Raw genomic sequence first — 14,002 nt, forward strand, 5'->3', positions numbered from 1 at the left:
AATAATAGGGCTTAAAATCGGTTGATAGTAGCATCAAGAGGGAAAGTGACCTTCCTGCAGCGGACCCCAATATACCCATCCCTTTAAAATATGAAGATGAATCATCAACAGTTGGCCCTGAGTGCCTTGAAAAACAGATGGCCTTGTTTTTAGGCAAGAGTAAGTTTGCTTTGTTGCATCCTAAATGGCTTTCCATGGATGGTAAACTGTTTTGTCGAGAAGGCCTTTAACCCCAAATATTGCTTTCATTATAAAGTGATTGCATTACTTTGAATTATATGTAAAACTTTGCTTTTTTAATGTGTTTGTCTACATTTAGTGTATTTATTATGAGACCTTGGTCTAGTGGTGAAGGCACCAGGCTAGAAACATGGAGACTAACCCTAACCCTAGGCATGAAGGCTGGCTGAGTGACTTTGGGCTGGTCTCTTTCTCTTTGTCCATGATGTTGGGCTTGGGTGTCATGCTTTGTCAATTCCTGTTTCAATCAATGGATCAATACTCAAATGGATCAAAAAGAAAAAAAGCAGATCCTGCACTTGGAGGAAAATGCTATGACAAAAAATCATTATGAGATATTTGAACATTCAGTTACTGTTTTAACAGTAATGTTAAGTTGTTGTAGACATATTAATTGTTAAGATATATTTTAAGTAAGTGGCTTGAGGTAATTCAGTTTGTAGATAGAACATTGTTTCAATTATATATATTTATTTGATCCTATATATATTATTGATAAAGTAATAAGCAAAAGTTCTCTAGGCCTTCAAAATTCATGGCACATATTCAGATTGTTTTATAGAAATGAAAAAGTGAGCAAAAGCTAAAACAGGTTAATTTGAATAAGGAATTTTACCTCAATATTCAAAATGGCTAAATTGCTAATTTGAAATTAAATTGAATTAAATTGCTAATTTAATTTCAAAATGTAAACCTTTTAACTTTTATTGATTGTTTCCTGATTGCTTATTTGTATGTTATGACTATCATTAAGTGTGATTCTTGATGAATGTACCTTTTCTTTTTATGTACACTGAGAGCATATGCACCAAAGACAAATTCCTTGTGTGTCCAATCACACTTGGCCAATAAATTATTCTATTCTATTCTATTCTATATTAAGATTGCTAATCATTGTTTTTAATTCTAGTGGGGTCATTCCAGGAAGTAAAACATTCCAGTCAGTCAGGAATGATCCCTGGAACCTGGCAATACAAAATGAAACTTCAGCTGATTTTAAAATCTTCAAAGGCTTATTATATCCTTTCTGATGCTGCTGTGAGTCTTCAGAAATATGGGAGAGCATTACGGTACATAAGATTAGCTTTACAGTGTTATGGTAAGTAGGACTTTTATTATATATCTCAGATGTATATTTTTATATCTACTTTTTCATAATTTCTTGATATCTGAGGGTTTTAAACTGACTGCTTTTACAATTTTACAATGTATTTTACAATTTAATTATTTCTAATATCTGGAGATGTCAGTCAGCAGGCAGATTGGTGAGGTTTCTTCCTGCCCCTCATCTCCAGCCTCCTGGAATGCTCAGATCCACCCCAGTTCAACCCTAACCCTTTCAGTGAAGCAGGGGCATCAGGTTATTAAATGTATAAATAAAGCATTGAATTGTAACTGATATATTTTTTTTTCTAAAAATGTCTAAGAAAACTGTGGGGAGCCCAGAGGTATTTTATTCCATAAACATGATGCTAGCAGTTTGCTTTACCGCATGTGTCATCTGATTTGCTATTTTTAAAAATTATTTAAAAATCAAGAGAAGCAAGGAGATTGACAGTTCACTGGTACCCACAATCTGAATATAAATATGGATTCAGGCAATTATATTTGCTACTAGCAAAACACTAGTAAATATTACTCTTAGCACTTGCAATTTATTTAAGCAAGCTTGATGTTAGAAGTTAGATAAATGGACTTTTATTTCTTGAATCTGCCCGAAGGTTTGAGGCTAGAATAGTACAATTCTTCATAATGTGGTTCCTTAGTAATGAGATATTCTAACTTCCAGTTCAATATCCTTTCTGATTTTTTCCCAATTAGATGCATATTGCTGCCTCTTCATGAACATGCTCTCTGAAGTACTCCTATTTCTTTGTCAGAGTTTAACTCTTTGTGGTGATATTCAATTAATGCTGGCCCAGAATGCGAACAACAGAGCTGCATACCTTGAAGAATATAACTTTCAAACAAAAGAAGATCAGGAAATACTGCATAGCCTACATCGAGAGTCTAGCTGTCAAGGTAATCACGACTGTAACCTGCGTATAACAATAGGTCAGGCAGCTCTCCAAATCAAAATAAAAGAAATATATATATATGCTGGTTTTGTTGTATTCGGGTCTTTTCCCGTGTAAGGTTACACGGGAAAAGACCCGAATACAACAAAACCAGCATACCTACACCCGTGAAAATCTACGAAAACAAATATATATTTGTAGATATGCTGGTCTTGTTGTATTCGGGTCTTTTCCCATGCAAGATTGAGATTGTCTTGGCAACGTTTCGGCGAGGTCTCACTCCAGCCTGATATATAAATATCTTTTAGTTTTTCATGTACTTCCCTGTGTAATGGATTTAATATAGACATATCTATATATTTGGCCATTTATTATGCTATTTTTTTCTTGCAGTATTTTCTTGGGCTACTGACCTGTCTACAGATTTGGAATGCCAACTTTCGGTCAGCTGCAAATGTTATGAGGCAGCTCATGAAATTTTGCTTTTCAGTAATTTAAAAGAGCAGAATTCAGAGCAGTATAACCAAGTGGTGAAGAGAATGGGCAATATTCAAAATGAAATTGGAGTATTTTATATGAACCAAGCTGCTGCTTTACAAAGTGAAAGAGTAGGCAAGTATATTTATATGTGTATGAGTTTATTTTAGCCATGTGTATATGTTTATATTCTGTTGGTATTTTAAGCATGGATCTACAATTCAGAAAACAATCCCAAAAGTAGAAGATAATGTGTTGATTGTGTACAATGTAATTGAGAAACTGCTGTGCATAATCTAATTAAGTATAGTTGTAAAGCATTATGAAGTAACTTCCATAAAAGTAGATGATACTGATTTAATATACATATAGTATTGCCAGTTTAGGAAAATAATTGAGAATGATGCTCCTCTGCCTAATGTTTCTTTCAAATGCCAAGCTGATTTCTACTCAGCTACCAGTTGCACATTAGTGGCAGAAAGCAAAAATAAAATTTATTTTATAATTTTTTATTTATATATTTATTAAACTTATATTGCTGTCTGTTGTCTTGGTGGAAAACAGACAGATTAAACTATGTATAAAGAAAACAATGTAAAACATAAAAATTGTTTTAAAAGATAAATACTATAAAATATTTACAAAGATATAAACTATAGTGAGAATAACTATAAGAATATAAGAATAGCAACAGTGAAGCCAACTAAGTAAGTCTTTAGTTCCCTGGGAGCCCCAGGGCTTAAGGGCCTTCCGGAATGTTGAAAGGGTTGGAGTTGGGGGAAGGGGAGAATGTTCCATAAGGCCAATGCCATGGCATGGCAGAGAAGGCATGTTTCTTGGGACCCACCAACTGTAGGTCTCTAACTGATGGTACCTGCATCATGCCTGCTCTGCCAATTTAATAACAGCATTCATTGCTATTGTTTTTTCTTTCAGGTATTATTCTTTTGCAGTCAGGGGTAATATTTAAAAGAATCAATACAATATTATTGCTTGTTATTGCAAAAAATTAAATAATTCCACAATAAATCCAATTGCTTTTATTATATGCTTTCTCAGTTACTATTACAAAAGAAATACTGAACCAAGTGAAAACCTGCCATTTCATTCTTACAGTGTAGCCCGTATTTTCTCTTAATTTTCTATCAAATTTTCCATTAACTTCTTTACTTTCTATCCCCATGGAATTACTCACGAGCTACATTAAGCGGAATTTATATAGGTTTCTAATACAAAAGATTAACTACTTCACTGGAATAATAATGCAGGAAGATAGGGACTGTTTTTCATACCCTTCCTTCCTGCAGAGAATGCTCTGTACTGTCTTTTCAGGACCCCTGTTCCCATTATTTTTGGTGGGATTTTACCTGTCCCTAGACCACACCCTTCCCCTAGGTTGTCCGATACAAATGATGATTCCAGATTTTTCTCTTCTCAGTCTGCTGTCCTGCCTGGTTTGTTCCTGTTGGTGACACATTTTTAGTTCAGTTTTAGTTCATTAGTTTAGTTTATTTCAGGTTTTCAATCTTATGAATATGAACTTTAGTGTCTCAAACTGTTTAGTGGTATCTAAAACAAAATCTCTTCCTTGTTTGTTAAAAATAATATTGTTAACTTTCAACAGAAATTCACATAACCCTGTAGAAATTTTTTTTACTGTTTATTAGCCATTAACCATATAAATATCATGCAGAGTTCCATTGCTTTATCTGTAAGTGCTTCTGTCTATACTGTTTGTTTATAATACATATAAGGATGCCTATCTTATGCAAAATGCTCCTAGGGTTCATTGGTTTTTTTCATTGTTCATTTATAATGATACTATATCTATAGAAAAGATCAAACAATTGGAACCTGATCTGATAAATTATATATTTTTAATCAGATCAAAACTTATGAGTTCTGTGCTCTTTTTTAAAACAAAATCTGAAAACATTTTAATAATGTACATGAGATTATTAACCTGAAAACATTATAATTAAATATGCTTTTTGAAGAATATTCTGTTTTAGGAGTAATTTCCCTGTGAGGTCTAAGAATTTATATTTAGATCCTTAGCTATTTATGACTTTCTCACAATCCTGGTAACCATCATGGGAGCAACAACTTCAGGAAGAAAAAAAGTTGGAAACAGCTTTAAAAAAATATTTATTTACTTGTTTTTGTACTGCCATGCTGCTGTCTCCTGACAGTTTCCAATCTGTCTCTTGGAAAAACAAAAACATTTGAAATGTTCTTTATGCATTTGCAGCAAATGTATTTTTTCTTCATTTTCCAGAATTGTGTTCAGATGTTATTTCTGATTTCTTTGAATGAAATGGGTTCCTTTCCTTTTATTCTGTTACAGAGAGCAAAATGGCATCCACAGCAGAGCAACAACTTTGGAAGAAAAGTTTCTCTTTTTTTGAAAAAGGGATTCAGAACTTTGGATCCATTGATGATTCAACCAATGCTGCTCTTCTGTTGTGTAACATGGGAAGGTTAATGCGGATTTGTGCACATGCGCACTGTGCGGTGGGTGGAGACTTCAAAAGAGAATTTTCTCCTGAAGAAGCTCTTTATTATAATAAGGTAAGGCTAGGTCTAAGCATTTAAGCGGACTGCCATTCATCAGTGGAATAATATGTACACTGATTTTATTATCATGGCATAGGCTTAAGTTTTCAAGTGTAGTACGATAATATTAGTATGAACTTCATGGACTTCAAAATATTTATTAATATTTATTATGCAGTTTTATCTTTCCGAGGGCAAGAAATTCATGTTAGTATCTAAATTTTATCCTGGCAATATTATTTAAAATCATTCTTTCAAACTTACAATTCCTTTAAAATTTTTAATAGGTTTTTAATAAAATATGGAGAGGCAACTTTTAGTGTTCTTGATTCAGATTGTTTTTCCACTGGAGTATTCATATTAGTAACTACTCACATTTGGACTTCGCATTGTAACATTAGATAAATATGTCATGGAAGCCCAAATAGCTCTTTACTTTGTCTTTTTCCACATTCTTTCCTTAATAGAAAACAGTCACAAGGGAACTATAGAACATAGTTTTTTTTAAAGCGTAATGAAAACTTTGGGTATAAGATCCTGATTTGTGATCATAAAAGGATATTGTTGTGGATATACAAGATTTCACACTTAATCTTTCATTGATTAATATTTGAAAACTCGATAAATTGTGAAAATATTTTCAGAATCCAGAATGTATAGAGAGATTTAAAAGCGAAGTAATATTCCGTAACTTGTGACTCTTTGTTATACTCAGATATCCCAAATTCCCAATCAGTATTCCCAAAGGCTAGGAATTCTATAGTCCTTTATATCTGGAGATTTCCATATCAAAAAACTCTGGACAACAAGTCCTCTAAATATAATTGTATTTATACTTAGCGTTACAAATCAGCCAGCACTACTGACTGCCTTTTGTGAGACTTACAATAATATTACTAATACTGGTTTCAATACATCTGTAAATGTCTCATATTCCATAATCATTAAATCTTATAGGCTGTTGATTATTATCTGAAGGCCTTACGATCATTGAATAAAAGAGAAATCCATTCAGCTGTTTGGGATTCTGTCAACTGGGAACTGTCCACTACATATTTTACCATGGCAACTCTGCTGCAAGATTATGCACCATTATCTAGGAAAGCTCAAGAACAGGTATCAGATTTGACTTGATTATTGAAAATCAACTATTACTTTATCAATGGGTAAATAATGAGGATCTATATATGGCTTGTTAAATGCCACAATAATATGATTGTTTGTTACTGAATGGCTGTGTTGCTTCTCTGTTAAGCTTCCATCATATAGTTTACAGAATTTAAACTAAAGTTTAAAACAACTAAATTAAAACTGTATTGTAATATACACACTTAAAAAGAATGAAAAACCTGATACAGTGATGCATCTTGATGAAACAAATTAATGATTTCTGACACACTTTCAAGACAAAAAAAAAATCATACAAGATTGCAATAAATAAGGAAGGCTATATTAAGATAACTATTCCTTAGAAATCCACCGGGTAGGATTATGAACAGGATTCTCAAAGAGCTCTGTGATTGGATTGGTATACTTGGGGCATTTTTTCCAGGAGATAGGTGCTCCCCCCCCCCCCATTATTTAAGACATAAATGCACAATCTGAAGTTCTTTTCAGATCCTCATGAGCCTCTTTCAATGATTTCTACTGAATTGCAAATACTGTATGATAAAAAGGGGCAAATTTTGTATGTAGTGAGTATTCACTTTAACTGCATTCGGTTCATGTAATTTAATTGTAAATAAGTATGCAGTACTTCTAAATGAAATCAGATCAAGTGTATTTTTTTTTGTCCTGGCTCCACTGACCATGCTTTAGAATGTCATACCGTTCACCTGATGTCATTGTCAGCTTTGGAAACCTGGAAGGAAATTCAGGGAAATCAATATCATTTTGCGTCTCTCTCTGACATAGGTCATTCTTGTGGGATTACCAATGCAGTTTCAATGGTGAACCTAGGCCTGAAAATAGATTTCATGTGACACCATTGGGAGACAAATTATATGATCATTGTCAAGGTTTATAATGCTTTATCATTTTGGACAGGATTATAAAAGAGTTATAAGTTCAACTGATTTTAATATAAATTTTTAAAGTTTTTATTTTGTGTATTTTAGATAGAAAAAGAAGTTAGCGAATCAATGATGAAATCTTTGAAATACTGTGATGTTGAGTTAGTGACTACAAGGCAACCTCTTTGCCAGTACCGGGCAGCCACAATTCACCACAGGTTGGCTTCCATGTACCATAGCTGTCTGAGAAATCAGGTATTTTCTCCAAAATTGCACGGTTACATGGTCTTTCTGTGAATGTGCATGCTTATAAACATGTATGTTGGTAAAATGTTCTAATATAAAACACTGGTTGCTATTCTCTTGAGCTGACTTGTCAAACTATGTTATTGATGAAGGTTGGGGATGAGCATCAGCGTAAACAGCACAGGATACTGGTTGATCTTCATTACAGTAAAGCCGTGAAGTTTTTTCAGCTCTTGAAGGATGCACCATGTGAACTTCTCCGCGTGCAATTGGAAAGAGTGGCGTTTGCTGAATTTCAGATGACAAGTAAGTGAATTAAATTAAAGCATTTCCCTAATTTAGTGTACAATCCTATTTTAAATAGAGGAGTAGTTTTCTGAGAACCTGTTGGTGGTGGCTTTGAACAAAATGTTTACAGTATGTATTCAAAACGAAAACCTGCAGATTCCTATTTTGGGGCCGGGCAGTTATGAACTATTTATGTTGCTTACCTTTGTGATTCCACTAGGTCAGAATAGCAGCACTGGAAAACTAAAGACTTTGTCTGGGGCCTTAGATGTAATGATTCAGTGCCGGTCTGTTTTCCAATCTATCAGGAAAGAGCTTGGTGCTGAATGTGAACAGGTAAGCTATTAATTTTCATATTTTCATATTATGTTTGGATATGCTTGCATATTATATTGTATATCATGTTTAGTCAAAGCATCAAAGTTCATATTTGTTACAAAAAGTTCATGTATTTGTTATAAAAAGATTTTTGACTGGACAGGTTCAATTTTATCACTTCATTTTAAGTACTTTTCCTAAAATTGTAATATTATAGAATTCTGACTGTAGAAGTGCATCTAATGAATTTCCGAAGGCATACTACGTAGACATTACAGTAATTCCATAAAACCCTTTCTGTTCAGAAATGTATTGATGACTCAAACAGTGTTGAGAGAGTTCCTGTTGAAGATCCATCTACTAACCTTAATAAAGAAGAAGTATTGAAGCTCCTTAGTATATTTGAATCTCGATTGTCTTTCCTTCTTCTTCAGTTCATCAAGTTGCTTTCGTCAACCAAGAAGAAAACTGGGTAAGTTCCAGTATATTGTGTTATTTTCATTTAACTTTTATTTCATACCATGGAGAAATTTCTTTTTGAATGTGAATTTGAATCACTGGCTGGGTATCAGTACTCCAAATAGAAATCCTAGAATAGTTTTTATAAACTCTGCAGAGTTACCTCCTACTCTTTTTTGTGTGTTCTGTATATCTGGTCACATTTTAGGATGCACAAACAGTTGGATAAACTGTTCATTTTAGTGTTTCATTTTCACTTACTCCATGTTCTTATCTAGTGTGAGCCTTGTTAAGTGAGGAAATGCTTGTTTATCTTTCAAGATGCTACATATATTCTGTTAAACATGGAAGATTTAGATAGGAACAGAAGATATAGAAAAGAGGTATTACCCTTGTTTTCAGGGATCTATATGTATCAGGCAATTTCTGATTTCTTTCATATGTGCTTAATGCATACATATATTAAAGGTAATAAATTACATGCTTTTGTTGTGTAGTTTACTGAATCTCAGAGCTGTTATATCAAGTGATGAAAGTTTTTGTTTTTAGCATTAAGCTCTTATTACTTTGATTCAACCGAATGGGGGGAAAGCTGCCAATGTTTTTTTTTTAACAAGAAGGAAAGGGAAAGGAGATACTCTGCAATCTTGCCAGGAAAAAATTAATAATCAAATTAAAACTGATAATGTTAGCATTCCAGGACAAAATATATCCATAAAGAAAAGGAGATGAATGTATGGCTGGTTATAATTGTAATAGAAGGTTCACAGGAATTGTATTAGAATTTCTAACTCTCCACAAGATGGCAATATAAATACAGAACATAAAGAATATAATTCCTATTTCAAAATTAATTCATTTGTTATATAATCTGTTGATACCAATAGTTGCTCTAATTCTATTGGTACTAGTAATAATAGAATATACAGGTACTATAGTAATAGAAGTTTATTGTACCTGACCATAGTTTTAGAAGTTTGAAATTTTCATTTGGGGCAGATGGAGGGAACTAAAATCATTTTTTTTTCAAAGAGTACGATATAAATAATTAGTTGTATTATATTTTTCTCATTAAAACATGATTTTGAAGGACCATATAGGTAGTCCTTATTAACAACTGTCTTGTATTATATGACCCATCCTCACAACTATCCCCTTTGCAAGCCTGTAAAGCAAATCAATATAATAAATCCAGTTGTGATTTTACTTAGTAACCACTTCGCATCACCAACCTGGTCCCAATTGTAATCTCTAAACAAGGACCGCTTGTACTTTTGTGATATTCTAGAACTCTTTAATTAAGGCTGATATTATAACATTTCTGCGTGCAAGCAGTGAACAGCCATGATAGCAGGATTGCCAATAGTTCTGTGGTTTGGGACTTGGTATCTAAATTCAAGTTTTAGGTTTGTGAAATTTTAATTGGCATATTGTATTGTATCACAGTTTTAGGGAGATAAATGCTGTGAATATTACCCTGGTTTGCATCTGCATTTATGTAATTTGATAACTTGCACATGCCAACAGATTCCATTTAGAACTGTTCATGCTGTGACATTGAACATATTCAAATATTCAAGTCACAATGTGATGACCCCATTGTAAACCCCACAGAAAATAAATAAAAGGGCAAAAGGCACATTTAGAATTCTTTTCGACTATATGAAGTTAATTTTGCTATTAAGAAACAAATTAACCTTAAGCTACCTAGGGAAACATTTGAGTTCAATATTCTGCACAGAAAGATTAGGAGTGTCCCTTGAATTTATTTCAACTCTCTGCTAAACTTCACACTGTGAAATACTTCAGAGCAGTGATAGTGTATTTAAGTACAGTATTTTAAAATAGAACAAATTCACAGGGATATAATTTCTTAATTTGATGCATTTCTTTGATTAAAATAAAATGTAAGATATTTCCTTCATGGAAACCTATAGGCAATATTGTATTAAAAGATTATATAACCCAATCAATGCAATTGCAGTGCACGAACCAGGTTGCTATTACTACATGTCTCTCAATATATTTGGCTACATAACGCATTTTAAATTGATCATTAAAAAAACAATTCTGGATATTCTGATAGAATTGTTGGAACTGGTAAGTATAATAATTTAGGCTGTTCCTTCTGTTGCTAAGCGTTAATGCTTTAATCGCTTCTTGTTTTGAGGGAAAATATTTGTGGAAAATATCTGCTTTCTTATTAAAAAGAATGGGAAAGGAACATGCAAATAGATGTCTTTGGTTAACTTTATATATGTATGCATTTCTGAAAGAATATAAGTTTTTGATCCAATAAATTGCCACCAAAATGAAGCTTTCTCTCCTCCTGAAAAACTATTTTTAAGGATTTGGACTATTTTTAGAAGCAGTATGAGATGTGACTGAAAAACCTTCAGTGAGGGAAAAATGGATATAAATTAAGGAACTCTCCCTTTTGAATAAACAGAAGTGTCTCTTGTTCCTATTGATGTCCTATAGCCGTGATGGTGAACCTATGGCACGTGGACTACAGGTGGCACGCAGAGCTATTTGTCAGGGCACGCAAGGTGTTGCCCTGTCAGCTGGCCGGCGCGCATATGCGCGCCGGCCAGCCGAGTTCAGCCTTTTGAGGCCATTTTTCGCCCTTCGGAGGCTTCCTTGAAGCCCCCGGAGCGCGAAAAATCGGCCCTACAGGCAAACCGAAAGTTTAGGAACATATTTCCGGATTGCTCATAGGGCCAGTTTTAGACCTCCGGAGCCTTCAGGGAAGCCTTCTGAAGGCTCCTGAAGGCTCCAGAGGATGAAAAACGACCCTATGGCTTCCCTGAAGCATCTGGAGTGTAAAAACCAGCCCTACGGGGAAACCAGAAGTTCGGGAACAGACTTCCGGTTTGCTCGTAGGGTCGTTTTTCGCCCTCTGGAGCTTTCAGGGAGGCCTCCTGAAGTCTCTGAAGGCTCCGGAGGACTAAAACCGGTCCTATGAGCAAACCGGAAGTCTGTTCCCGAACTTCCGGTTTCCCTGTAGGGCTGGTTTTTACGCTCTGGACGCTTCAGGGAAGCTCCTGTAGCCTCTGGAAGGCCTCCGGGGAGGGCGGGGGGGACTGTTTTCGCCCGCCCCAGGCTCCTATAAAGCCTCTGGAGCCTAGTGAGGACGAAAAAAGTATGCCCAAAATAGGGGGGAGCGCTGCTCGCGCGCACATATGTGCTGGGGTCATGTGCAAAGCATTATGGGTGTGGCACGCACACGACCCCCCTGCGCTCCGCCCGCTTTTGGCACACAAGCCAAAAAAGGTTCACCATCACTGTCCTATAGCAAAGACTGTATTTTTCAGAGTTCTTTATGCATTTGGATTAACCTCTGTTCCACTCTACTTTTCTCCAGCAGTAAAGATGAAGAAAATCTTAAGGTGAATAAGTATGCTTACTCACTTCTCTTGCGATCAGCAGCAAACAAAGATCTAACTTTACTGGAAAGAACAGACGTTATTTTAAATATACTGAAACAGCTGACTCGGGACAATGAAGGAAATAATCTGGGAATTCAATGATCCACCTTAATGCTGGCATACTGCATTGTGGTAAATCAGTGCCTTGATCAAAATGGAATGTGTGTTTCTGTCCAATATGGACTGCTTGATTTTATTTATATATTTAAGATTGTACAGTTGGAAAAATAAATTTTGACCATTATTCTTTAAATATTACTATGAAGGGTTTTTTTTTTGTTTATTTTATTTGTTAAATTTATTTGCCACCTATCTCACCATGGGATTACTCTAGGAGCCTTACAATAATAAAAAGGAAGAAAAATGAACAGACGTGTAGAAGACAGAAGTGAATTAATAGAGCAGGGGTGTCAAACTCACGTCGTCACAGCGGCATCACTTGACGTATCAGGATTTTCCCCTTCGCTAAAACGGGGGTGGGCATGGCCAGCACATGATACATCCTGCCTGTGGGCTGTATTAGAGCAATAAAGTAACAATGACAAAAAACGAGAATACATCAATATAACAAAAAAGTGAGCAGAAAGCAAGGCTGGGGGGGGGGAGGTAGAGTCTGCCATCAATCTAGCAGCCATCCCCAATCTGGGACTAACCCATTTGGTCCCCAGAGCCCCAGGCCCACTAGATCTTCAGGCCCTTGAAGAAGGTTAAGAGGGAGGGGGCAGATCTTACTTTAGCAGGGGTGGGGAATTATGGTCCTTTAATGACCTGTGGACTTCAACTCCCAGAATTCCTGAGCTAGCATGGCTGGCTCAGGAATTCCGGGAGTTGAAATCCACAAGTCAGTAAGGGGCCATAGTTCCCCACCTCTGCCTTGGAGGGTGAAATGTTCCAGAGGGTGGGTGCTGCAGCAAAGAAGGCTCTTCTCTATCCTACTAGTTGGAGTTCTTTGACTGACAGGACCCAAAGTTTCCCTCTCTCAGCAGCATGGATAGGATGGTCTTGTCCTAGCGGTATAAAAAGATCAATGATTAAAAACATAAAATAATCATTACTAAAATATAAAAGACCACCAGGCACAATTGAGTGAATATTTACCAGTGTCCTTCCAGAACATTAAGAGGAATGGCGCTAACCTCACTTCAGGGGGAAGAATGTTGCATAAGGCAGATGAGCTATGTTGACTTTCAGCCACCATTTTTTTCAGAAATGCGAATAAAGTTGTATATTAAAATGTGTTTGATTGAAAATGAGTCCTATAGGCTAGCATTTTATTACTTTTGTTGTGTGTTCCTTTTGCCTACTCTTCCCAAAAGCAACATTTGTATTTTACAGAGTTAGCAATGATAGCATTTATTGCAACCTAATGGCACCTTAGCTACTTAGTTTAGGAAATTTTGGTCTATATCTTTTTTGTACTAGTAGACACCTTTGAAATTTTCATAGCATCACAGATGCCTCACTAAAAGTTTCTCGTGGCTAATTATAGTTTGTCAACCATGCCTGCTAAAATATTAATTTGTGCAGGAACCTAAATAAATGGCAGAAGTAGGACAACTGTCCAAGTGGAAAAACACAAACCCATTTACCATGAAGTTATTTAATAACAGCTGCTTTCATTTGTCTTGGAGTGGAGAAGTTCACGTGTTAAAATGACAAAACAATATTATGAATCTATTTACCAGCACAATTCTTGCAGCGTGTACCCCTTGGGGGTCCCTGAGGTGATTGCTTCAAACTTCTGTTGTAAGGTCTGGTCAGTACAATTCTGCCCATGTAGCAATTCAGCATATGCAGGCCGGATATTGTGTGGCCTCTTTTCTGTCACATCAATGGTTATACAGATTAAACATCCAATATCATTCTGTCATTTTGAAGATAAGCCCACCATTTTTGACCTAGCCCTTTCACTGAGTTTCTTCTCCGTAACCCCAGCAGTTTCTATGTAGTTTGTCGCCCA

General features: G+C 35.4%; 1 protein-coding gene across 4 annotated transcripts in view; it reads left to right on the forward strand.

Moving 5' to 3' along the window:
• EDRF1 (erythroid differentiation regulatory factor 1) overlaps positions 1 to 13,295 on the forward strand; it is a 33,364-nt gene extending 20,069 nt beyond the window's left edge. For 2 of the 4 annotated variants that reach the window (XM_081954805.1, XM_081954807.1), the window contains 11 exons: positions 9 to 159; positions 1,151 to 1,339; positions 2,062 to 2,262; positions 2,652 to 2,874; positions 5,087 to 5,306; positions 6,249 to 6,407; positions 7,409 to 7,558; positions 7,702 to 7,855; positions 8,058 to 8,173; positions 8,461 to 8,627; positions 11,982 to 13,295. In XM_081954805.1, the coding sequence (XP_081810931.1) occupies positions 9 to 159; positions 1,151 to 1,339; positions 2,062 to 2,262; positions 2,652 to 2,874; positions 5,087 to 5,306; positions 6,249 to 6,407; positions 7,409 to 7,558; positions 7,702 to 7,855; positions 8,058 to 8,173; positions 8,461 to 8,627; positions 11,982 to 12,144 (1,893 nt within the window). In that variant the 3' untranslated portion in view covers positions 12,145 to 13,295. Of the gene's footprint in view, positions 1 to 8; positions 160 to 1,150; positions 1,340 to 2,061; positions 2,263 to 2,651; positions 2,875 to 5,086; positions 5,307 to 6,248; positions 6,408 to 7,408; positions 7,559 to 7,701; positions 7,856 to 8,057; positions 8,174 to 8,460; positions 8,628 to 11,978 lie in introns of all 4 variants that reach the window. The other 2 variants (XM_081954806.1, XM_081954808.1) reach the window with 1 other exon arrangement.
• The last annotated feature ends 707 nt before the right edge of the window (positions 13,296 to 14,002 follow it).

This window comes from Natrix helvetica (genome assembly GCF_964273705.1).
Source record: "Natrix helvetica genome assembly, chromosome: 5".
NCBI lineage: Eukaryota > Metazoa > Chordata > Lepidosauria > Squamata > Natricidae > Natrix > Natrix helvetica.